General features: G+C 42.8%; 1 protein-coding gene across 24 annotated transcripts in view; it reads left to right on the plus strand.

The window, feature by feature from the left end:
* The window catches only part of FAM13A (family with sequence similarity 13 member A), a 360,572-nt gene extending 339,813 nt beyond the window's left edge, over positions 1–20,759 (plus strand). For 21 of the 24 annotated variants that reach the window (XM_082726581.1, XM_082726582.1, XM_082726578.1 and 18 more), the window contains 5 exons: positions 5,601–5,696; positions 7,792–7,875; positions 13,301–13,497; positions 14,078–14,179; positions 16,195–20,759. In XM_082726581.1, the coding sequence (XP_082582707.1) occupies positions 5,601–5,696; positions 7,792–7,875; positions 13,301–13,497; positions 14,078–14,179; positions 16,195–16,321 (606 nt within the window). In that variant the 3' untranslated portion in view covers positions 16,322–20,759. The remainder of the gene's footprint in view (positions 1–5,600; positions 5,697–7,791; positions 7,876–13,300; positions 13,498–14,077; positions 14,180–16,194) is intronic. The other 3 variants (XM_082726583.1, XM_082726595.1, XM_082726598.1) reach the window with 1 other exon arrangement.
* Positions 20,760–25,572: the final 4,813 nt, after the last annotated feature.

The raw sequence follows: 25,572 nt of genomic DNA on the forward strand, positions 1-25,572 counted from the left end.
CTAACATGACACGAAACACACTCTGTTCAAATTTAAATGAGACTCTGAAGCCTTATATATATATAATGCCCTTTGTCCATCTGCTATTTGGGATGATCTGATCTTTGCCCAGTCGACTATTATTACCTGATAATAAAGAGGAGAGAGTTGTCTCTTTCTGAGTTGATGGGCCAAAATGCAGTAGTTATAAGAATGTATCTCATTTGTCTTCTCCTGCTTGTAGTTTTTTTTTTTTTTTAAGATTTTATTTATTTATTTGACAGACAGAGATCACAAGCAGGCAGAGAGGCAGGCAGAGAGAGAGGAGGAAGCAGGCTCCCCGCTGAGCAGAGAGCCCGATGTGGGACTCGATCCCAGGACCCTGAGATCATGACCTGAGCCAAAGGCAGCGGCTTAGCCCACTGAGCCACCCAGGCGCCCCTCCTGCTCATAGTTTTATGACTCAGTGGTACCCTCCACACACAAACTCAAGCCACTTGTTTTAGTAAGATTTTGAGGCTATATAGTTTCTCGTCTGTCTGTGGCATCATTTCTCACAAAGTGGTGCTTTTAGCCACTGTTTATAGGTAGAGGTCTTGTGAGCTCAACCTAGACAGAGCTCTGAGCCTGGAAGGCAGAAATCTCTATATTAAGAGAACGACTTGGTCACACCCTCTTAGAAGAATCATGACATTTTAGTATGTCTTCACTGTTTTATGATCCTACTTTACTTCATATCTTATTTGTGAATGGAAAGAAAACAGCTAGGAGTCCTTAAACCTGGGCTCTTGACCCAAATCTATTGCGTTGAGCAAGTCATTACCCTCTCCAGGGCTTAGTTTCATTGTATGAAAAAATAAGGCTCTTCTAACTCTGATGTGCCAGGGTTCTAATTCTGTCCTTATCTCCATATTAAAATCCTGAGTCATTTTCTCTTTCACCTGTGTGGCACACTGTCCAGGTAACAGAGCCTGAATGGGTGTTTCTATAAGGAAGTTCTATTTAAGGCTAAGACAGAAACCATCACAAAAGATAAAGGCAGGCAAATGCGGTTGTCTAATTGGGCCTTTTGTAATTGTGTCAAAGACTTTCCCCTGTTTAAATGTAGATTAACTATTGGCTGATGTTCCCTTGATACCTAGAAATATTATCTGAGACTTTATAGAGCAACCAAATAGAGTAGTAAGGGATCACTGAAGATTTCTTTAATCAAAAATGAAGACTGGGGCACCTGGGTGGCTCGTCAGTTAAGCGTCTGACTCTTGATTTCAGGTCAGGTTGTGATCTCAGGGTCCTAGGATTGAAGCCCATCTTGGACTACGTGATCAGCATGGAGTCTGCCTGAGATTCTCTTTCTCCCTCTTCCCTTCCCCCTACTCATGTGTTCTCTCCACATAGATAGATAGGTTGATAGATAGATAGATAGATAGATAGATAGATAAAATCTTTTTTTTTTTTAAGACAAAGACAGAATGGGAGGAGCTGCTTTTGCCCTTTAGAAGTTTACATCTAGGTTTTTATGTTATTCTGATTTGTGCACAAAAATACATCTTAGTAATAACCCTATTCCCACACACTGGAAAGCCATTCAGAGCTCCCACCTAAATGAAAATTTAATAAAGGTTTGAAGCAAGAGCAGTGAAAGTGTAATAGAAAATATGATGTATTACATGCTTGGCCTAAAGTCATTTCCAAGCAAGTATAGATCACAAAGATTTTCTAATCTGAATTCTGCAGTTTACCAATCAGGAAATCAAGGCTCAGAGAATTTTACTGGCTCTTTTGTTTATCATCAATAACAAAATCTCCAAGCAGCCAATGACTCAAGAATAAGAGATATCAACTTCCAGTTTTCCCATGGTCCATTTAATATCAGCTGACCCCTTCCCCCCCTTTTTTTTAACAGTTCAGCCATGGCCCTGCTTTGTTTATGGAACTATTGACTAGATTCTGGCTCTACTAAAAAATCCAGTTCTGATAATTGCATGTGATGTGGTTTTATGATTTAGTATCACCAAGCCTTTGGCTTCAGATACAGATCATGAAAATAATGCTGGTGTAAATCCAGTAGCATTAATTCTTTTCACTGCTCAGATTTAAAGATCTCTAATATCTCTGGTGTTTAGACACTTCTATCAAATGCCAGTGTTAACTTTGGTGGAAATAGGATGAGACCAGAGTCAGAAACTAGACTTTATCAAATCACTCACAGATGATTAGTTCCTGAGGATCATCAGTTTGAAACATGAACAATTCATAGAAAATCTAAATATCAGTGTCATAAGCCAAAGAATTGAGCCAATGAGCCTCTTCATCTGCTCCAACTAGAAAATGTGAACAAAGAATTAGAGAGGAAACAGGCTTATGTCAGATTTGCCACATCTGGCTGGTTTTACCAGCAAAGTCTCCTCCTAAAATCCACACTCTGCTTCTATAATCCAGAAATGTTTCTGCCAAGCAGCAAAGAATAGGATGCGAGTCCACAATGGGAGATGCTAGCTCCTTATTATTGTTATTTTTCCTAGGTCTTTTGTCCACTGAACTATTGATTGTTGATCTTGCGCAGTATTTCACCACATGTCATGGGTTGACAGCTAGGATGTGCCTTAACCTCATCCACAACACATTTCCTGGCTATACATTGTGTGTAAAAAGTGATTCCATGTGTCCCAGTCCTGAACTGTGTCGTTTCACACGTGAGATCATACAGGCCCCTCCGTTTCTACTCCTCGGACTTACCTGTGGCTGTGGTTGAACTGCGGTTGAAGTATAACGTAAATACAGAAAGAAACCCAAAGTGTAAATATATGTCTTGATGCATTTTCACCAAGTAAACGAGTCCAGGTAACCAGCATCCAGACCAAGAAACAAATGTTGCCAGTCCTCCTCCAGAAGCCCTGCTCCTTGTCCCCTTCCAGTCAATACCAAGACCTCCGCTCAACCAAGGAAAACCATCATCTTGACTCTAAAGCTTAACTTCTGTTTGCTTCTTTCTGAACTTACTAAGTGGACTCATACAGTACTCTCATGCCGGTAGTATCTGGCTTATTTTACGCGGCTGTCTTCTTGTGAGGTCAGTATATGATGTTGCCCGTAGCTGTGGCCCACTCATCCTCATTGCTGTGCAGTGTTCAGCTGGGGGAGCGCATCTGTTCTGTTGCTGGGCGTGTGGGTGGTTTCCAGTTTGCAGTTTTTCTCAGTAGTGCTGCTGTGAACATTATTCTTTTTTTTTTTTTTTTTTTTTTTTTTTTAACTTTTTATTTTTTATAAACATATATTTTTATCCCCAGGGGTACAGGTCTGTGAATCACCAGGTTTACACACTTCACAGCACTCACCAAAGCACATACCCTCCCCAATGTCCATAATCCCACCCCCTTCTCCCAAACCCCCTCCCCCCAGCAACCCTCAGTTTGTTTTGTGAGATTAAGAGTCACTTATGTTTAGTCTCCCTCCCAATCCCATCTTGTTTCATTTTTGTGAACATTATTCTGTGTCTCTTGGTGAGCTTGAGGCCACACTTGGTGGTGGTGTTTTTTTACCCTTAAGAGCAGAACCGAGGACTCACATGTGCAACTTTAGCAGGCACTGCCAAATAGTGGTCCAGCGTGCTCCGCTCTAAGCAGCAGTGAAGGAGATTTCCAGTCCTTCCGCATCCTCACTGACCCTTGACACCATCTGTTGTCTCATGTTAGCCATTGCGGTGGGCGCGTCTAGTAGGAACACGTATCGTTTGATCCTCAGTCTTTCTGATGTAATATAACTTCTGTGTTCCCTTTCATTTTGGATGGTCATCTTCTATGAAATGCCAGTTTTAAAACTCCTTTTGATATGGCAGCTAACGATAGGAAAGTGCCATGTGCCTTTCAATATTGTGTTATTAGGAAGAAAAAGAAAAGATTCTTATTGCTATTCATAGAAAATAAGTCCACAAGATGTCTCTGCCCAATGAGAGTGACCTATCCTGGCAGGTGAAGTTCGGCCAAAGATCACTTACTGTTGAGAAAGGCAGATAGAAAAGGTTACAAAGGAATAATCCATTTGTGCATAACCCCCAGTTGTCTTCAGAGCGGAAGGCCCAGCAGGCCCCTAATACCATTTGCTCTTCCTTACCTCTGTAACTCTTGCCTTATGTGTCCAGGGGAAATAAAGTGCCGCAGACAGACCGCAAACTCGAAACAAAGAGGAAATACAGAAAGAAGGGATTTAAGTAATCTCTGTTGGCATTTAAGTAAAGAAGGGAAATGCATGCATACCTACACACTTGGCATACACATCTATGTTTGAAATACTCTCTCACTTCACACATACTAATGGAATATCTCCATTTTGTCAGGCACTGAGATAGTTTCCAGGGATCCACAAACACCTACTGCGCTCTCAGGGGGCTTAGAGTCTTGAAGAAGAGACAGATGTGCCAACAGATAGTTACTGTAGAGCATAAAATGTGTCATCTGCTGGGACTGCTGTAATAAAATGCCATACACAAGCACCTTATAAACAACAGAGATTTATTTGTCATAGTCCTGGAGGCTGGGAAGGCCAAGAGCAAGGAACTGATAGATTCGGTGTCTGGTGAGGGCCCTTTCCTGGTTCACAGGCAGCCATTTTCTTGCTGTCCTCACATGACAGGAGGGGTCAGGGGACCTCCTGGGGTCTCTTACAAGGGCACTACCCATGTTCGTGGGGGCTCCACCCTCATGACCTTACCATCCCCCAAAGCCCCAATGCCCAATACCATCCCATGGGGCACTAGGTTGGAGGGGACATGCACATTCGGTCGCTAGCAAAGCACGGGTGGGGTTATGCAGTGTACACAGGTTGCAGTAGGTGACACAGAGGTGTGTGAGGTCTCTCAGAGTGGGGAAGAAGTGTTGGAAGGAGGCTGCATGGGGGAGCTGCCTCCTCTGCCAATCCAAGGAGGAGAGAGGAGACCGTTCCAGGCTATAGGGAACTAGGCAAAGAGGGATGAGACACCCTGGTTTTTCTCTGGGGCTTGAGGTCTGACAGGAAGAAGAGGTAGCAAGTGATGACAGGCTTCTTGTACAACACCAGGGGGTTCGGCTGGTTCCTCCCCACTGCCTGTGCACACAGTCCCTTCTATGTCTGTGAATGCTCTGCCAGATCTCAGGGCCCTGGAGAGGAGACCATCCATGCAGTCTACTGACAGGTGTTTCTTGAAAACCTACAGTTTGCCAGAATCTTGTCCTTAAAAACAAAAACAACTTCATGGAAGAGAAAGACCTGTAAAACAAAAGTAATAAAAACTGATCACAGAGCTGCACAGTTTAAGGATTATCATAGAAATACATGCTTTCTTCTTCCCTGGATCTGGAAAATTGTAAATGACTTTGAATAGTTTAAACAGGGAACCAATCATGGTGATAGCTTTGATTGAGGAAAAGCAATATGACGATGGAGTGATTTCCAAAGATCTGCTGCTGAAGTAGATACTTTTAACGTTCTCTGACTAAATACTACCACCCGTTTACATGAGCCTTGCAAGAATGGGGGAAGTGGAGCTGAATCCTCTGGATTTCCCCCAGGCCCAGAACATGCTTGAGCCACTGCTAGCCTGACTAGCGGAGGCAGCTTCTTAGCCCTGGTGCTCTTGTTTTCAGGTAAGCAAGAATGAGCGTCAGGTAATGAAGCCACTGTACGACAGATACCGGCTGGTCAAGCAGATCCTGTCCCGAGCCAACACCATCCCCATCATTGTGAGTACGGCACCTTTCTGTGCTTGATCGCCTGCGGGGTGGGTCCTGGCTGTGGTGAGAGCGCCCCACGCTGCCTTCTCACTGAGGAGTGGGCTTTAATAGTTGAACCTGGCATGAATACTTATGGCCCATCCGCTTGGGGCATGAAGAATATATCTAAGACTTCTGAGACTACGTTTGCCCAAATGAGCAAATCTGAAACTGCTAGAATTTTGTTTTCTTCCGGGCAGCATGCTTTGATGTAGGCGTCGGTCTGACTGGTGCTGGGCTGACCCCCTACCCTTGCTTCAGAGCCAGCAGGATGGGGCTGTGCTTTCTCTAGGCCCCTCTAGTCCAGAGGCCTCTCCGGTCCCAAATCTTCTCTCTCCCTCCAAGAGAAGGATAGTCCCACTGGGAATCCTCTCCAGGGAGAAATCCTAAGGACCTCCAGAGAGCAGCCTCTTTGGGGAGGCTCTAGAGAAGCTGAGGTGGAACTAAAGGGAGGGAGGCTAGTACCTGGGCGGCTGCTGTCACCGGCTGCCATCCTCTGACTGACACGCAACTGCTTTTGGCCTCCGAATTTTGATTTTGTCCAGAGTATGGAACAGCATCTTGTCTTAAGGCACTGGCCAGCTTGCCCTCCTTCCATATTTATTCTAGCATTTCTCCCTATATTTCCAGCTTGTGAGTGAGCCTTACTGCCCTGTCCATCTCCTGGGGCATCTTTTGCCTCTGGCCCAGTGCTCTCCTCCGGGATTACAGGGGGCTTTCTCTGCTGACTTTTAAACTTTCTAATAAGTAGCCACAGCCTTGCTTTTATGTTGTTATTAAAATGGAGGCCATCTTAGCTGCTGCTGTTCAGTTCCTGCTTTAAATCTTCTTGTTTCTTTCTTTCTTTCTTTCTTTTTTTAATATTTTATTTATTTATTTGAAAGACAGAGATCATAGATAGGCAGAGAGACAGGCATAGAGAGAAGGGAGAAGCAGGCTCCCTGCTGAGCAGAGAGCCAGACGCGGGCTTGATCCCAGGACCCTGAGATCATGACCTGAGTGAAGGCAGAGGCTTAACCCACTGAGCCACCCAGGGACCCCTCTTTTTTTATTTTTTTTTTTTTAAGATTTTCTTTTTGGGGTGCCTGGGTGGCTCAGTCAGTTAAGTGTCTGCCTTTGGCTCAGGTTATGATCCCAGAGTCTGGGATTGAGCCCCACCTCTGGCTCCACGCTCAGTGTGAAACCTGCTTCTCCCTCTCCCTCTGCAGCTCCCTCTGCTGTTCCCCCTGTTTGTGCGTGTACATGCTCTCTCTCTCTCTCTCAAATATATAAATAAAATCCTAAGAAAAAGAAAAAAGAAAAAAAAAAAAGATTTTCTTTTTAAGCAATCTCTATACCTAACGTGGGGCTCAAACTCAAAACCCTGAGATCAAGACCACATGCTCCACCTACTGAGCCAACCAGGTGCCCCTCCTTGTTTATTTCTAAGATAACATCTTTGTATTACTTTTAACAATGTATCTGTCCCTAAGAATGAGGGAGGATCCAGACTTCAGGCCGACTTCAGGCAGGTGTGTTAGAAGAAAGCGACTTCTCTAGAAATTCTTCCCAGAATAAATTAGTGAACTAACCAACGAAAGAATTCAATCTAGGAACTCCTTTCCTTGTCCAGTCAGGAGCCCTGTGTGCCCTCAGCAGGTGTCTCTCAATGAGGAAAATGCACAGCAGGGAGGCTGCACAACATCTGAATCCCCTCAGCAGCCTATGCTGTGCTCAAAGCTTCTGACGGTTCCTGGGTTCCTGGGTTCCTCTGTCATCAGGGAGGAGCAGGGAGGAGGAGCAGGCCAGTGTCTCTCCTCAGACTCCTGCATTCAGTTAGCATGCTCATGGGCTAGTCTTGCTGTCCTGTGGCCTCCTTGGCTTGGGGCTGTGGGCTCTGGAATGAAGCAGCGCCTCAGACAAGAACTTTGGTTGTCTCCGGTTTTCCTGGGACTGTTTGGCGGGGAGGGGTTAGGGTGTATAGTTCAAAGTCAGTGATGAATCCTAGTGACCCAGAGGAGGCAGAGGCCTGGAGGGCAAGGGAGAGGGGTTCAGAGTATAACCACCTTGTCCACACCTGTCACAGGGATCCCCCTCCAGCAAGCGGAGAAGCCCTTTGCTGCAGCCAATTATCGAGGGCGAAACGGCTTCCTTCTTCAAGGAGATAAAGGTGAAGACATCTCCCAAACTGGCTTCCATTCTCTCCCTGCCTCCCCTCCTCCAGTGGATGAGGGGGAGGGCGGGGCGCAGCGGCGATGGGGCCCGAGGCGCTTGTGCTGTGCCTTCAGAATCATCTGCGGCTCGTAACCAACCACCAGCAGCCCCGCCTTACTGATCCTAGGGCCAAGCTGATCTCCTTCGTTTCATCTCATCCCCCTGCTTTTTTGTACCTTGCTGTCTTTTGTTTTGTTCTCATTTTGCTTTCAAGGATTTGGTGGGGGCAGGGGTCACAATATGTTTTGGGTTTTTTTCTTCTATTTGGAGTGGATTTTCTGTATTCCAGAAACTTTTTCAGTGCACTCATTGGGTAACTTTCCTAAAAATCGTACTTACTGAGTTTCTAGAAAACCTAGAATTAACAAAGGCAATCTAGATAGCACACGACAAAAAAAATTATCATTTCGCAGACAGGTATCTTCCTTGCCTTTGCCCGATTTTCTGGTGCCGACTCACCCACTCCTCCTGCCTTTTGCCTTGCCCCTGGCACATGTAGTCCTCGGGATTCAGTTGATAATCTCCTGATCTGTGAATGCAGTGCCATCGCCAGCAGCCACTGGAATCTGTGCACTGGTGTTTTTCACCCCAGGAGTAATTATGGGTTCTATACAGGTAATCCTCGTCTCAGTGGCCCCTTTAGCTAGAACAGGAAGTAGACTCCATGCCCCCAGGTCTCTGTCTGTGTCTCTGTTGGGACCTACCTGGCCTGGACCACAATCAGCCTCTTTTGCAGTTTTGTTTCTAGGTGACTTAACGAACTGGACTGCCTTCCATAGTGTTCTAGATATGAAAAAACGGAATCTTTTTTTTTTTTTTTTTCTTAATCAATCAGTGATTGTTTGTTAGCAATTGGAGTTTCATTTATCATATTTCTGGGAAAGTCCTAAGCCTGGGGTGGTCATTTATCTACTGTAGTTAGAAATAGTATCCCAGAACCCAAGGGCCTCATTCCCACAAGGGACACGAGTTGAGAATCACTCCATTGTCCTGCCTGGTCCTCATCGTTATGACTGAGGTAAGGTACTAGAAGCTGCACAGTCTTTGGTCTTAATTTATTTTTTCCCTTTTCTTTGTTCTTAGGGGCCTTCAGTATTTCATATACTTAATTATAAGGTAGTAGACAGCGATTACACTCACTATCATATTCTTTTACCTAGAACTCATTCTATAAAAGTGCTCTAAACAAAACAATTAGGCAAATATGCTCTATTATATTTTAAAAATTGGAGCTATTTTCTTATAATAAGACTTGATGTTGATGAAAGAAGAAAAATTTTGTCTGGCTGGTAATTTCACATCAGAATGAAGTCTCCTTAATTGAAGAAATTTGGACAATTTTGTGTATTGAAAATGAGCAATAGAACTGTTACTAGATAAAAATGTGTTCTTTAACACATCCAAAATATGATATTTAATAATTGTCTCATTAAATGAATGGAAGATCTATTAATGATGCACTTTTTAAAAGAGGGCATTCTTCCAAATCTTCTTGTTCAGCTCAGTTTATTTTTTTCACAAGTATATTTTGGCCATGACTCTTCTTCTGGCCCACGTGGTAGTCAAAATTTCAGATAATTTTGCAATGCTTACATTGCTTTTGTAAATAGTGTTGTCTTTTAGTTCATTTTGTTCCAACTGGCTAGGCTTATTAGCATATGTTTGGACTGTACTAAGTCTTGACAGTTCTGAGACAATTTAGAATTTGATGTGGGTTCAGATCAGAAGATTGTATCAAGGTGGTTTCCTTAAAAGCCACCCCTAGTTTTAAATGCTTATGGTAGGAAAACAGATGTGTGTAAAGTAGAACCAGCCCAGTTTCTGAAGACCTAGATCTTCCTAGATCCTAGAGATAGTCCAGTCAATTCTCCTATCCAACATAAGAATTTCCTTTAAAACTTACCTGACAGAATAGAGACACAATCTCTACGAAGTGATTCTGTCCTCAAGCTTGGAAAATTTACGGCAATGGAGAAGGGCACTCATTCCATGGGGCTAAGCATCAATAGTAACTAAAAACTTATTTTATATTATATTATTAGTTGTATCATTATCAGTATTAGAATACTAAGAGTCAATAATAATTATATGACATGCAGTTTCAGAATGCATAAGTTTGATAAGTATAAAGATAATTTAAAATTACAATATTTGTAGTTATTATTCATATATTGCTTTCTACGTAATAGGCTGAGTGTTGCCTGTTGGAACAAGATGGGAGTGAGTGTAACTGCTGCTTCCTTGAGAGCCCTCCATACCTTTACCATCTCCTGCCCTGTCTACTCTTACCCACGGCCTGCGGACATTTTTTTCTCCAAGTTCTTCTTACTATTCCTCATGCGATATTTGTCACAGACCTTCCAGCAACCTCGTGGTTCTGCTCTAATCACACCAGTCTATCTCTGTCCCTCTGATACACTGAACTGAACAGTGCTTTAGGTAGGACTTCACCAGCGAGATAGACAGTGGACCAAGGACTAGTCCTGATCTTTACCTGGATGGTTGGGGCCCTTTGTTTGACTAGTCCATGCCTGTGTGACTCTCAGTGTGTTGTGGGTTCATCGTTCCCTTTCTAGGGCAGCATCCCTAGAGAGCTGCATCCAGCTTCCGCACTATAGACATTTTGGGGCCAGATAGCTTGCTGTCGTTGGGGGCTGGCCTCTGGCCACGAGATGCCAGGAGTGCCCAACAACCACCCCCTTCCCAGTTGTGACCAAAACTGTCTCCAGACCTTGCGAAAGGTCCACTTAGGGTCAGAATTACCCCCAGATGAAAACCACTGCCCATGGCCCCGTCTCACTGCTGATTGATACAATCCATCGCTTCACTTTCCATGGGCTGCTTGTCATTGATGTCCAACTTTTTTTTCTAACCTAAATTGTAGGACCTGGAGTTTTTTTGGCCACACTTCTATTCTAGCCCCATGAAATTGATTAAATCTAGATTTTGTATTCCAACACACCAAATATCCATCCCTTCTTTGTATTATCTATGCATTTTGTGAATATACCTTTTGGGTCTTTTACCCAAGTGGTTGATGAATATTGAGTAAGGCTGGGTCAGGTCAAGAACCTGCTATAGACTTCCCTTCAGATTCACATCACCATTGCATCATCACTCTGTACAGATTTTCACAATCAGCTTTTTTTGTTGTTTGTCTGAAAATTCTCTTTTTTAAGTAATCTCTACACCGAACATGGAGCTTGAACTCACAACTCCGAGACCAAGAGTCATATGTTCCACCAACTAAGCCAGCCAGGCATCCCATCAGCGTCCTTTCATAGATCAGCTCACCTCATTAATTATTGAATCCCAGATATTATGCCATTCCTATCAAAAAAGGAAAAATGGTTAGTTTCCATCATTTGTTTTAAGGGAGCCATTGCTAGTCACTGTTGATCATGGACTCTTTTTTAGTTATTCATATATTATCTATGTGTTCATTCCTTCTAGGATCTATGCAATAGCCACAACTAGATGGTCATATAATTTCAAGATATAGTTTGTCATTTCTTTTTTTTTCCTATGATTTTTTGCAGCTTGATGAGAATAGTTTTCTTAAGCCTCATCTTTGAATACATGATTTCCCAATGTAGGCAAGACACATTCTCAAGTTTTTAAGTTCTCTTAAAACTTTGGGATATAACTGATTAGGCCTAGACACCTGATTTTATTTCTTATCAGTCTTGGGCTGTAATACTCTCTTCCAGTAATTTGTTTTTTCTTTTAAAACTGGATTGCTGGACTGTTTGACAGACATTAATTAAGCACTTACCATATGCAGGCATTGGCTAAGCTCTAAACTGTGATTGGACAGACCCAAATCCCTGCCTCCACAGAGTTTAGGGCCAGGTGGTTCCACCTGGCCTTCCTCATCCAGGGAGGCGGGAGTACAGGGGGTGTGGCATTGTCAGACAGTTGATCTGGAGCCTCTGGACCAGGTACATACCTTATCTCAAGCAATCCTTCTAAAAATTGCAGAGGGTGGGAATTGTTACCTCCTTTTACAAAAAAAAAAAAAAAAAAGAGAGAGAGAGAAAGAAAGAGAGCAAGAGAGAAACTTTTAAATTACTAATTTTAAAAGTCCCTTTTATTCTATACATTTAAAAATGTCTTTAATAATTTCAGTTTTTAAAAATGAACCATGAGGCATTTACTCCAACTGAAGAGATGGGCGATCTGAAGTCACAGCAGAGAGAATCTGGAAAAGCTACCTAGTTTTTACCAATTTTATCTTCATGCCTTCAGAGCAGTACTTTCGTCCTAGTTTTATACTGGTCCTTTTTTTGTTTTGTTTTTCCTGTCTTGTTTGTTTATTCGCTTGATTTCTCGTCAGAGGCACCATTGCAAACATAGCAACTTTATGGTAAGAAAACCCACCACAGGCAGTTTGCATACTTGTACCTTGACTACCAATGGAACTGCACCGGCTTCCTGAGATTAATTTGTTGCATTGGTGCTGGAGTCACTTGGTTTAACTGGAACAATTGATATTATACTTGCTATTGTTCATGTAGCTGTGCCCTGAACCACTTTTTAAATTTTCCAGTTATTAGGATATTCTCATCTGCTCTGACTATATATTTTGGCAGTAAATTGCTTCTTTTAAAATCTTCCATTCAGACTGATATGATTTCATCCTTAGACTTAAATTGGCACTAAGAAATTCTAATTTAACTTCATTGTTTTTCTAATTCCGTTGCCAAGATAGAGAATATCATACTTTTCTTAGAATCTTGGATGCTGGAAAATACAGCTGTGGCCCTTGGATGTTCCTTGAAAAAAAAAAAAAAAAGCATGTTAGGATTCCAATCATGAGAACATAAATGTTTTGATCTCAAAACTTTCCTAAAACTCTGTGCATCAGAAACCACAAAATATTTTATAATCACAACTCTTAAATAGAAATATTATATTGTTCCATTTCTGTAGATGTTGATAGCTTAATAAAAAATAATGTCCAAGGCCCACAACTAATGGAATCCCTAAAGCACTGATGGCTGGTGGTGGATTTTGTTATGTATTATCCCAGAGCTGGGGATTTTGAGATTCAGTTGATTTAGGGTATAAATTACAATGGTGGTTCCTTCAAACCCTCAGTCTTGACAGCTGTTCATTGTGCTATATACCAATTTTTTCTATAGTGTTAAGAGTTTTTTCCCCTACTGAGTAACTGTGTTTACTGTTGGTGTTACTTACCGTGTTCATGTAGACTTTCAGCTATAGATGGATATAATGTATGTATGTGTTGCTAAGTGTAGATACAGAAGAAACCATATGGTGTCGGATAATTAAGTGACTGTTACGTTACATGATACTTACAATGCAGGAGTGCCAGGAAAAGTAACCAGGTTCTAATCGGGGTTGCTGTGCATCTCCAGGAAGAAGATGAGGGTTCGGAGGATGATAGTAACACGAAGCCAGACTTCACGGTCACTCTGAAGACCGATTTCAGTGCACGCTGCTTCCTGGACCAATTTGAAGATGATGCTGATGGGTTTATTTCCCCAATGGATGATAAAATACCATCGAAGTGCAGCCAGGACACCGGGCTTTCAAATCTCCATGCTGCTTCAATGTAGGTCCTGTCGGCAATGCTGTTGAAATGTTGGGGTGAAAATACCATTCTTAAATATTTTAGCCTTTCTATTTAAATAAGTTGTCTGACAAAACACAAGTGATTTACCTGGGGGACATCCACATGGTTAGAACAGTGCATCTTTTTTAGCTTCGGACTCCGTGTTCTCTGTTCTCCATCCCCTGTTCCTGAAGGGAGCACTGAGATCTCGCATGAGCAGCCAGGTCTCCCGATGGCACTGCACAGTTCTGTATTCCATAGCTCTTCATTTAACACGTACCAAGAGCCGGTGTCATCTTTCCTTCAAAGCAAAATACGATAAAGTGCCATGGGATCCCACAAGCGCTAAGGATTCCTAAGCAGCAGGGACTTGGCGGGAGCCCAGGAGCCGTACCTGTCGTCAGGACGTTCGGCATGCAGAGGATGGAAGACCGCCATTTCTGCTGTCCCTCAGCGCCCCGCCAGTTCTTGCATTTACATCCTCCCCCGGTCTCCACAGCCCCTATCGAGTTGCACATTCATTGTATTTATAACAATTCAGATTTAACCCAGTTTTCTTAAAAATTTCTGCCCTTCTCAGACCAGAACTCTTGGAACACCTTCAGGAAATGAGAGAAGAAAAGAAAAGGATTCGAAAGAAACTCCGTGATTTTGAAGACACTTTTTTCAGACAAAATGGAAGGTAGCGCCTGTTCCCTCTCCCCTAACTCCTGCCCCTCTGCACACACACCCCTCCTTTTTTCCTGTCGTATCTCTGCAGTGTTTCCCAAGTTGGAAAGCCTCTGCATTTTGCCTGTACCCTAGTCCTTTGGAGGTTCACTGTGGGAGGGGGAGGGCCGTTTGGTCCTTCAGCAAGAAATGCTCCTGGGTTAGTCTCCAAGACTGATGTAAATTCAGCTAACATTTACACACCCAACCTGTCACCTCAAATGAGCAACTTGGAGCTATGTTTCCAATTGATAGCACTGCTTTTTGGTTTTGGTTTGGGGAGGGGAGGTGTTGTCTTCATAGGCTAAAAGGAGAAATAAGGAAAGGGCAGCTTTTTAGGCTTATTTTAAAAGCAAAGGTGATCATTGGGTTTGAATGAAAAAACGTGCAAGAAGCAGTAAGTCCCCAAGACAAACAGGGTGCCTTTCCCGAGTGAGTTTCAAGACATGAGGTAATCAGCCTTGTAGAACATCATCCTAAGGAATAGCACACCTGTTTGCGAGCGACCGCACACAGTGCATACCTGTTCACAGCATGAGACGAGGGTAGGGCAGGGAAGAGATTTGCATCTCTTACATTAAGTGTTAATACCTTAAGATGATTTCATTTTAATCCAAACTATTTAAATGTGTAAATATAGTTTCTCTTTAAAAGATCCCCTTTCATGCTTCTCAAAAGTATTGAGGAAAAAACCCACCATAAACATTAACTTCACCATGGAAAATGTGTTGTGTTCCAGTTTATTTCAAATATTACATATATTTATTTTTTTAGCATCCCTAATTTGGATCTTATGGTGACTTTCTTAAGATTTATGAATTTTTGTGCCTACATATTTGCTTTTCTTTCCCCATGCATTGTAGGCTACTTAGAAAATATCAATAGGCAGACAAAAGAAATAAGAGGCAAAAAAAGAAGAAGAAACCAAAGACAAACCAGGATTAATGTTTGTTCCATCCCATTCTTCTTTCTAAACATATTCTTGGTCTGTCTATCTTTTTTCCATGTAATTGCAGTTGCTTTATGCACAGCTATCTTGTACATGAGGAACTATATAAAATGATGTATAAACTTCACAAGTTTTAAGAAAGGATAGCTGATGGGAATTTATAATCATCATGCAAGGTTGGGGTTTTATTTTAAGTTTTTATTTATTTAAGTAATCTCTACACATAACATGGGGCTCCAACTCATGACCCTGAGCTCAAGAGTCACGTGCTCTTCCAACGGAGTCAGCCAGGTGTCTCATCATACAAGTTTGAAACTCTGACTTCAGTCCTCATTAAATCTGGTTCCCTTATTTCATATCTGAGGAGAGGGAAGTCCCTTGAAGAGCAGGGTGAGGCCAACTATCAGATTGCTGTTCCCTTCACTCAGACCATGGGGACAGAGTACTTAGCACAGTGCTTGACCTGCAGTAAGCTCTCAGTTAATATTTGCACATATTTAAAAGTATGCATATAAAATTACTCAGTCACCTATAAGGGCTTATTAGTATTATGTGACCCAATTGCTGAATTCCAAGACTAATTTTATAATAAGTAGGATATTAACTATCTTTTTTTAAGCCTATAAATTATGGGTATGCCAATTGCTAATTAGAAACTTAATGGTTCATTAAATGAAGTACATAAAAGTGAGAAGGCATTAAGTGTAAATAAAGGATTTCAGTCTATGGAGACTCCCAATGTGCATTCATACATACCAGCAGCAGAGAGAGAATTTTTCTACAGTTTTTAGTCCTTCCCACCATTCTACAGGATGCCAGGTTAACTCAAAAAATTCATGTGCATGGTGCCTTCCGAGGGGAGCAATCTGTCACTGCTTATGTAAACCCAGCTGCAGTCTTGATGCCCAGGGACACTTGGGAACACCGATTCTACAGGTTGATAAACTGCAGATCCTACCTGACGATAATTCACCTGATGAACAGTACATCTAGGAGGGACGGACAGTGATCCTCAGCCCCCTTTCCTTTGTTTCCACTAGAAATGTCCAGAAGGAAGACCGCATTCCCATGGCTGAAGAATACAGTGAATATAAGCACATAAAGGCGAAACTAAGGCTCTTGGAGGTTCTCATCAGCAAGAGAGACACTGATTCCAAGTCCATGTGAGGGGACAGCCCCAGCCCGCACGGAGGGGCTACAGGAGCAAGCTGAGCTTGGCGCCCGCCTCCCCTTGTCAACAGCACCTCTGCACAAACTGGAAGGCAGCCTTGGAGCTGGACCTGCAAAGCATGTAGCCCTTTGGCCTCCAGGCCTTTGGGATTAGTCCGTTTTCGCTGCCAGCCTCAGAAACTGCCTGGATGGAAGAGGGCAGCCTGCCTGGATTTAAGAATTTTGTAAGGAAAAGTCAAGATCCCCCAGGTGCACAGAGACACAAGGGGAAGCGTTCCTAACACTGGCAGTGACGAATCACTCCGTGGAGACACACTCGTCTACAGAGAACGTGCACAGTTCTTCCCCGGATACCCGAGGAACATGTCTACTGTGATAACAAGAAACAAAGCCCAGCTCAGGACTCCACTCTGAAGAGCGAACTCGCCGTGCGGGTCCATGTCCTCTTTGCACCCGGTAAAGTGGGAACGTGCGTCGGAGCCCTGTTTGCTGCCTTGGCCACTCTTGTGAGCTTCCCACAGAGCTGCACCTCTCCCCCCTAGCGCGAATTGTTCCCCTTAGGTTCTCAGGTAGACGGAAGCCGCATCTACCCGGCATGGCGGTGCAGTCGCCTGTTGGGCGGTGTGTTGCTTCAGGACTTCCTCAGCTGACGAAGAATTGAGATCCCTGAGTAGGACTGGATCATCTGCAGAGGACAGAGGGAATATAGCTATGTTCATGCTGATTTTTTAAATCAGGCAACAGGGTGAAGAGCCTCGAAAATTCCTTCCTGGACATAGATTACACTTAATCAGTCTCATATTTTCACATCCAACACTAAGCAAGGCCAGCATGCTACAGCATCCTCTTTGGGGCTTGGTTTCAATTTTGACTCTAGCCAAACCTAAAGGATCTTGCTTAATTCTTAGCTTAAGTATTGAGGATCATGAGAAAGAGAGAGAGTAAGAGCCTGTGTTCTAAGCCTTCTGAGTTCTTATTAGAGTTTAATGTTTTTTTAAAAAGTAAACCTGCACTAAAATCCCCTCACCAAGGGGTAAATGTAGCCCTCAGAACTCAGCCCAAGGCAGAATCTAAATCACACTATTTTCACGATCATGTGTAAAGAGAAAAAGAATGGTGTGTGGTCACTTGGGATTATAATTTTTTCAGAGACTGTGTCACGAAGCTGTCTATATTAGACATTTGGGGAAGACCAGGGAATTTAAAACACCAAATCCTTCATCTCTTCACTGTGCTGATGTCACCTTGTGATTTGCTGTTACTTTTTCACCTTCCGTGTCTGCACCGAGGAAAGTGAATTCTGTCTCTGCCTGTCGGTCCAAGGCCTCTGTTTGCGCTCTGTGGGCTGGAGCACAGGTGTCCGCACACCAGCCGCCGGCTGCCGAGAGAAGGCACTTCGGCAGGATTGCCTGTTGAAGATAATGTCAGGAGGAGCAGGAGAGCAAGGCTACTGCCCTCCTGTTGGCTTTGAGAGATACCTTCCTCAAGGGTACCATTTTGTTCAGTGTGGTAAGAAGAAAATAAAAATGTAAAACTCTACTGACCCGTCATCAGTTTCAAAATGGGTTCTTGAGAAACTGGTCAGATTGTAGTGATAGCACTGTTTTCCATTGCTGAAGTGAGGTAGAACCTGTAGTTGGCAATTGTTCTAAGTCGGGAGTAGGGGGAAAGAATACCTTTAAGTTTGCTCTTAAAAATAATCATATAGAAGCATGAGCTGTGTGTTGGAAGTGCCCTGTGTTAATCCACACATTTAAAGACGGTACATAATCTACAGATTTAAATGTACGTGAATCTATAGTTTGGTATTCTTTGCTCTACTGTTTACATTGCAGATCACTATAATTTCAAGGAGTTATATTATAAATAAAATTAAGCACTTTAGGACGTTTTCTATTTTTGAAATCTGAACATGAATCATTCACATGACCAAAAATTGTATTTTTTAAAAGAAATCCATGTCTAGTCTGTCCTTTTTGAGTAATTATTCTCTTAAATAAGCTATAATATAAATCAAATCATCACCAGTTAAACTTTAAAGCACATCTATTTAATAAGAATATTGTTTTGAAAATACTAATATGCTACAGAATTTTAAAACATGCTATATAAATGAGGAGCTACTAAATGTTTGAAATCTATTGTTTCTGCCAAAGGTGAATTAAATAAAAGATTTATCCAGGACACCCATTCAAATTTGTATGATTAAATAAAAGAAAACACCAAGTTACAGTCAAATAAATTGTGTATGGAATGTCATGTTCTCCTTTGTAATTTCTCCTCTTTATTAATTTCATAGAAGGGCACCCAGATTAAGGGCGATCCTTAATCGCCGTTTACACTCGATCCTATTTGAAGGCATGGCAGTAGGTGCCGGCTCTGCCAGAAATGCTGAGGCAAATTTGTTTCCACAGCAACCATTTCTGTAGCCCAGGGTCTCAAGGCTCTAGAGGCGTCATCTTAATTGGCTTCATACAGAAGGCTCTGGACGGGGGTTTTTCCTTTGCTCTCTTGGGAATGTGTGTGTGTTTATTAGCACACGCCAACAAAAGAAGTGTCAGGTGTTTTTTAATAACAATGATAAGTAAAGGTGAAGCATGAATAAACTTGATTGTATGATTGTAAGAATTAGAAATAGCAGAGGCTTGTCATTTTCACAAGCATTTGCTTTTTGTGTGTTTTCAGGAGTAAACAGTGAAATGGATGTTTATGTTCAGTCAGTATGGTATCATTACTGCATTTCATCTCTGAATCATTCGGTTTGAATTTGCTTTTCAGACATGTATGTGCAAGGTTTAGGAGAAGGGCCTGCTTAGAAGTTTTTCAGACGGCTGCTTTGTCTTGTGCTAATAAAAGCAAGCTCACACAACCTCAGTCATCTCCCTGAATTCAGGGAAAATTTCCACAGAAGACCAAACCAAATTTCATACTGGAGAACTGATTTGTTTTTCTTTTAATTCCTAGCCATAATGCATGGAGAGCTAAAAATTAGATTTCTTCCCTCTAGTTGCCAATTTAAAGTCAAATCTTACCACTCATCGTATAGATGGGGATCCGCCACGTCTTTATTTGTAACATTAGTGTAATTCTTGCTTCTTCTCATTCTGATGCAATGCTTGCATGGTAGCCGAAGAGGCCGTCCCAGGTGTGACACTTCTAGCCCAGGACAATTGTCGCAAGGCTGTGGTAGACTCATAAATACTGCACTGAGCTGTCCTGAGGAGAGCAGTCTTATAGCCCCCTGAGGGCTGAGCATTTGTGAATGTGGTTAAGCTTGGAATTCCTAATAAGGTGACTACTTAGGTTTATCAAAGGGGCCGCCATGGTATCGATTACATTGGTTCTTTCTAGAACTTCCTATTTCTCAGCAGAAAGAACTGGGCCCAGTATACAGAACTGGTCCAATTTACAAGGAAAATCAGATTTCAGTTTGTTGATTCACCTTTTCAAAGAGATTCTTAATCTGATCATGAAGATGCCACTTTTCTTAACCTTACTACTTTTGATGCCATAAACTATCAACTGCTTTATGAAATGTTGGCTGTAGTCTAAAATCTATCTTGCATTCAAGAAGGATCTTCCCAACACACTGCTTCCTGGAGGGTTTTTTTCACCCCTCGGTGGGGAGAGATGGTTTCTGCACTAAGACCAACACCTCCTTTACATTCTTTTTCAGTATCCACTTGGGTACATCCAAAGGGAGAGACGACACCATACTAAAGTGTGAAGCCTTTAGGTGCAGCAGAACTCACAATGTGCTTTCTTTCCTTTTATTCCCTGCTTTTATTTTTCCTCTGCTTGACCCCCAAAATGACCTGAAGAGTACATTTTGCCGTAAGAGTAGCTAAACGTATTTTCAAACATTTATTCGGATTGTGCATCCTAACACTTCACATGGTCAACGGGGCAAGCTGACAATGAGAGCGTGTGTGTGGCAGGTGCGGCCTCGTGGCGTTGGCCCTTGGCGGAGTAGGACCGTGCCCCTGGGCATCTGCATTCCTCTGCTATATGATCCTCATAATAGAAGTGTGGACATCGGCAGAGATCAGTACAGATCTACACAAACATGTGTGTAAAATGAAATATGTCCAGCTCCAAGTCACTATGGCTGAGACATCACAATTCCATCTCTGGAGATTCTCCTCTGCCCGGAATCCGCCCGGTCGGGCTCCTGCACATGGCTGGAGAAATCGGTGAGGCAGATCTGATTCTCAATCTGAAAGCACCAATACGTGCTGTCACAAAAATCTCCAAGAGTAGATACAATCTTCATTAATAATATGGGCCCAGAACAATGTTTACACGACATGTGAGCAGAACGTGTTTGAAATTACAGTTGTCCTTTTTTAAAATGTAAACCGAATGAAAAAGTTGTGCACACTTTTGTACATGACTGTATTTTGTATAAACTTAAATAAAATATTTTTAACTGTGATTCTTCCGGAATTTTTGACAGAGTCGGGAACGTTTGAGCTGCCTGTGGGGTCTGACGTCTCCTTTGGGTAAGGAATCATGGCTGTGCCGTGAGCCCCCCAGGAGCCTCATGAGAGTTAAGTTTTATTCTGTCTCCAGAGAGGTCACTGGAAGGTGAAGCAAACTCATTACAAATTAAGCATGGTCGTGGTTCTAGGTAGAAAAACGGGTTTGTGCTCTAGGCTCAGCTGCCTTAAAACCAAACAATGCAAAGTAATCCATAGTGACAGAAAGTAGATGCTTGGCTTCGGGATGGAAGGATTAGAAAAAGGCACAAGGGTAGTGGATGCATACATTCACTGTTTAAATGGGCTGATGGGTTCACAGATGTATACATGTGTGAAAACTAATTTAATGCTTAAAAAAATAAAATGAAAGGATTCTCAGGGCTAAGGGGTCCAGAGACAAAGGCATTAAGCCAAAACAAAAACAAAATCCTGCTTATTTCCAAAGTCTCTGAGACCATCATAGTAAATACATTAGCCACTTAGGATTCTCAAGCTAATAAGGCCAGCAGAAAACTGTGACACGGAAGATAAGGCACATCTCCGTCTGAAGGGAGCATCTCGCCCTCAACTACCCCCTGCCACAGGCCAGGCCCTGCGCATGCGCGCCAGGAAGGCCCTCCAAGGTAAGAGCGCCAGAAGCCCCGCCCCAGCTCGCAGCTCAGCACACACACCTGTGACTGGGCGGCAGGCAGGTACTCCTTAAACTGTACATGTTATGTAGGCTCCAAGTGACAAAAGCAAACATTAAAAATACAGAACCTGAAATTTAAATAAAAGGAAAAAGAGAAAGTCTTTGAGAAATCCTAGTGCTGACACCAGAATTCAAGCAGAGATCTGTCTTCGGGGGAACAAAGACCCAGGACAGCTGACGATGGTGTAGGGTAATACCATTCTGCCAAAACGGAGGCTCGCTCTCAATAATTTCAACATTTGAAACACTGGGTCCAAAGTAGTGAAATGTAGGCAGAAGTGACAGGCAGCATTTAGTGATCCTCCCTCCGTTTTCTTAAGTCATATTCGGATGTTGTCCCTATTAAGGACCAGAAAGCGATACTGGCCACTAACACGGCAGGGGTCCTCCGAAGTCCTCCCTGCCCCCACCTCCACCCCAGCCCCAGAACAAATGTTCTCACTCCTGTCTTGTAACAGTTTGCAATGCCAGGACTACCCGAATGGGAATTCAGAATGGGGACGTAGGTGCGGGGGGAGAGAGGCAGTCCCTTCCAGTTCTTTCAATGGCCTCATTATTACCACTTCTAGAAGTAGGTTCTGAATGGTGTAAGACAAAATATATCACAGTTATCCCTAGGCTAGGTCAACTCATCACGGCTGAATTTCATATTCAGTAAAACCCAAAAGTCAAAATTCCCAAACACATTTTCAGAATCCTGGCTGGCAGGCAGACAAACGAGGTTTGGCAGGAACTGGGGTTGTTGACAGCTTGGTTCTCACTTTTCCTCTCCACCAACAAGGCTTCTCCCACAGGGTGGCTCCGTGTTGAGCGACATCTGCTCAGGGAATGGGGCCCAATGCAAACCCCACCAAGAACAGAATCTCTAAGACCCCTCGGACCTCCAGGTCTCATTTGGGCCCATGTGTGTATGAAGAGTATGTTACTGTGCATTTTAAAAATTTGTGGTCTTTTAGATGTTTGGATTTTTCCTGACTGTCTCAAAAGCGATTCAAAGATGCTCAGAAATCCTTGTCACGTTTCCAGTTATACAGCTTTGAGTACTCTCTTGGTAAGATATTTTGAGACATTGTGATTTTTCTGTAATTGTTACTTTTAAAGAACTTAAAATTACTCCACCAGATTAGATGGAGGGGAGGGCAGGGAGGGAGAGTACGAAGAACATACCACTCTCTGGTGGTAGGGAGCCCTGCTTCTCAAACTCCACCATGCGTGTGTGGGAATGTGTAGGCATCTTGTGGTACAGTAGCCCCGGGGGCAGGGGCCGGAAGGTGCTCTGACATTCTGCCTTTTGGACAGGCTCCTGGGGCTGCCATGCTGCTGGGCCAGAGGCCCTGCTTTGAGTAGAGGGTGCAGGCTGCATCCTGGACATGGAAATGAGCACCTCCAAAAATCTTAGGTAAACAAAGCTTGCCACATTGGACAACAGCAGTAGAGGCCAAATACTGCTGGGTGCTGAAGGCTCAGACCACAGACTGCTTAGCTGTACAGTCTAGATACATTACTCATTCTCCCTGTCTCTGTTTCTTTTCCTGAAAAATGGGAATAACCCGTAGCAGTTTACAGGGTTATTACGGGAATTACTCGGATGCACATATAGGGTAAGCACACAATAAATCTTCACTGAATATTGGTGGCAAGTTACTGAGACAAAGATTCCAACAAGACATTTTGAACCACTACAAAAAAAAATATTCCCCCCAAACCCCCTCCTCACCTTCTGATTGTTTGTACTGAGTCATAAACAGAGTATACCTCCAGCACTTTAAGCATAAATTCATGCTAATGGGGTAAGAAAGATTTTATGGGAACACCGACCCATTCTCTTGTAAGGAAAATTAAAGTGTGACTTAATATTCCCAAACAAGTTGCATCAAAACTTCTGTGCAGTTTCTCAGGAGAGATCTATGCTTGCTAAATTCCTTCCCTCACACAGCAGGGCAAACTGCTCTAATTCTACTCCCCAGAACATTTTGGGAGGTCCAAACCTGCTCAGACACATAAAAGGAATTTACTGTCTGAGACGGCAGTTGAGACCGAGGTGGGAATGCCAGACTCCTGTGAAGGAACAGAATAACCTTTGAACTGATTCTAGGACACCTAGTGTCCTGAAATTTCTGTCTCAGGGTGTATTTTTAAACAACTAAAACTGAAGCATACTCTCAGGAGGAGGGCTGTTCCGAACAGGGCATGCTCTTAACCAGCACAGTAAACGTCATCAAGTTTGGGGTACCCCACTCTCTCATCACCCTGCACAGGGGCAAACTGAAGGTGCCCCTGCTCAGTGATCCATCAGGCTGTGGGTTCAAATGATTTTACTGTCTCGTTGAGTGAAGCCCTGTCCCCCATTACCTCAGAAATTCAGAAACTCCAAACAATGTGCCAGTGATTTGAACTTGAGAGTCCTTGAGCCTGCGGCACAAACATCTGAGCTCCTGAGGATGTCCAGGCACGAAAGGTCAGGAGACCCGTTTTTAACAAGAACCCTTTGGCAGTGGTAGGCTGGTCCTGCTGGGACCATGAGCCAACACCTAGTTGGCACTTACTGTTCACCTTCACCCTCAATAACTCTGGCCTTTTACGACATCATGGAGAATGGAGTTATTTCTGAATCTGATCTTGGGCTTGCTTTCTCTCCTAATCCTAGAAAAGAGGTGACCATGACAGACCAATATGGTTTAATGTTTGCCATCATCTGAGAGTGTGTGTGTAATTCTTATTTAAATTTCTCAGTTCAACACCCATGGGAGCTGAATCAGTAATTACCAGAGAGCGTGTATCCAACTCCCCTGGGATTAGGCCCAGGAAAATCAGCTTTTAAAAGATCTAAAGACCATGTGATTATGCACCCTGCCAAGCATCCAGCCACTCTTGTAAGAAAAGAAAAAAAAAAGAAGAAGAAAAGAAAAAAGCTGACATCTGAACTAATTTTCTCAATGATACACATAACTAAGGAGGTACAAACTCCATTACTTTTTGAAGGACACAAAGTGCCAAAGCTTAGATCAGTCTAATAGTAGGAGAACCTGTTATTAACACAGGTCCAAAGAGTCTGCCCACAATTGGGTAAACACTGCCTCCAGCACCTATTCTGTTGCATCTGCTGGTTTCTCACTGCATGGGTAAAGAACATTCCAGAAACATAAACCCACCCCCTGATTCAGGGTGGGCAAGCAGCCCTACCTGATTTGAGCCAGGCTGGATTAGCACCCGAAAGCAGAGAGTTACAGTCGGAGACCAGCATTTCCCATGTCTTCACAGGACTCTGCTCTATGAGGTTAACTAATCCTTTTGACCAAAACGGTTTTGGTAGAAAGACATGGTGGTAGCTTCTATGTCACTTCTAACTGGAGAACTCCCTTGATGTGATCCACAAGAGAATTTTTACCTTTTCTGAAGACAGCAGAACCTGTTCTTCCTTACTACAAGCTCCTCTACTTTGTGAAATCCTCATCCCCAAGATAAGGCTGTAAGCAAAGCCCACCAATGGCTACTATCAATGCTCCACAAAGGCATCTCTTAAAAATGGAGATATTCTCGAACCAGAAGACTCCTAACTCAAGCAACCTTCTGTACTGACAAAGCTAAGGTTATCAAAGACAATGTGGCCATGATGTTCCCAGATCTTTTAGAGACCTAACAACTGGCTTCAAATCTGCTTGGTTCCATTTTTAAGAGCCAAAGAAAACTGAGACATCAAAAGCTTGCATTTCTTTTCAAGAGGACATGATGAAATTATGCAGGTTGGCTTCAATTTTACTTTACTTTTTCTCTTATGCTTGACTCAAAACATAAAATATTCTGTTCATTGAATTTCACCTCAAATCTATTTTGGTATTCTGTCATATGACCCCTTTATGTTCCACCTTTACGTCTATCATCTGGTCATTTATGATTTGCCTATTTTTTCCTTTATTATTCCAGTTTTATTGGGATGTGATTGACATATAATGTTTTATAAGTTTAAGGTATACAACATGTGGATTTGATATACTTATAATTCCCACCATAACTTTAATGCATGCATCATGTCACATAATTATTTCTCTTTTATAGTGTGAACATTTAAGCTCTAT

This window comes from Mustela nivalis, assembly GCF_964662115.1.
Source record: "Mustela nivalis genome assembly, chromosome: 4".
Taxonomy (NCBI): domain Eukaryota; kingdom Metazoa; phylum Chordata; class Mammalia; order Carnivora; family Mustelidae; genus Mustela; species Mustela nivalis.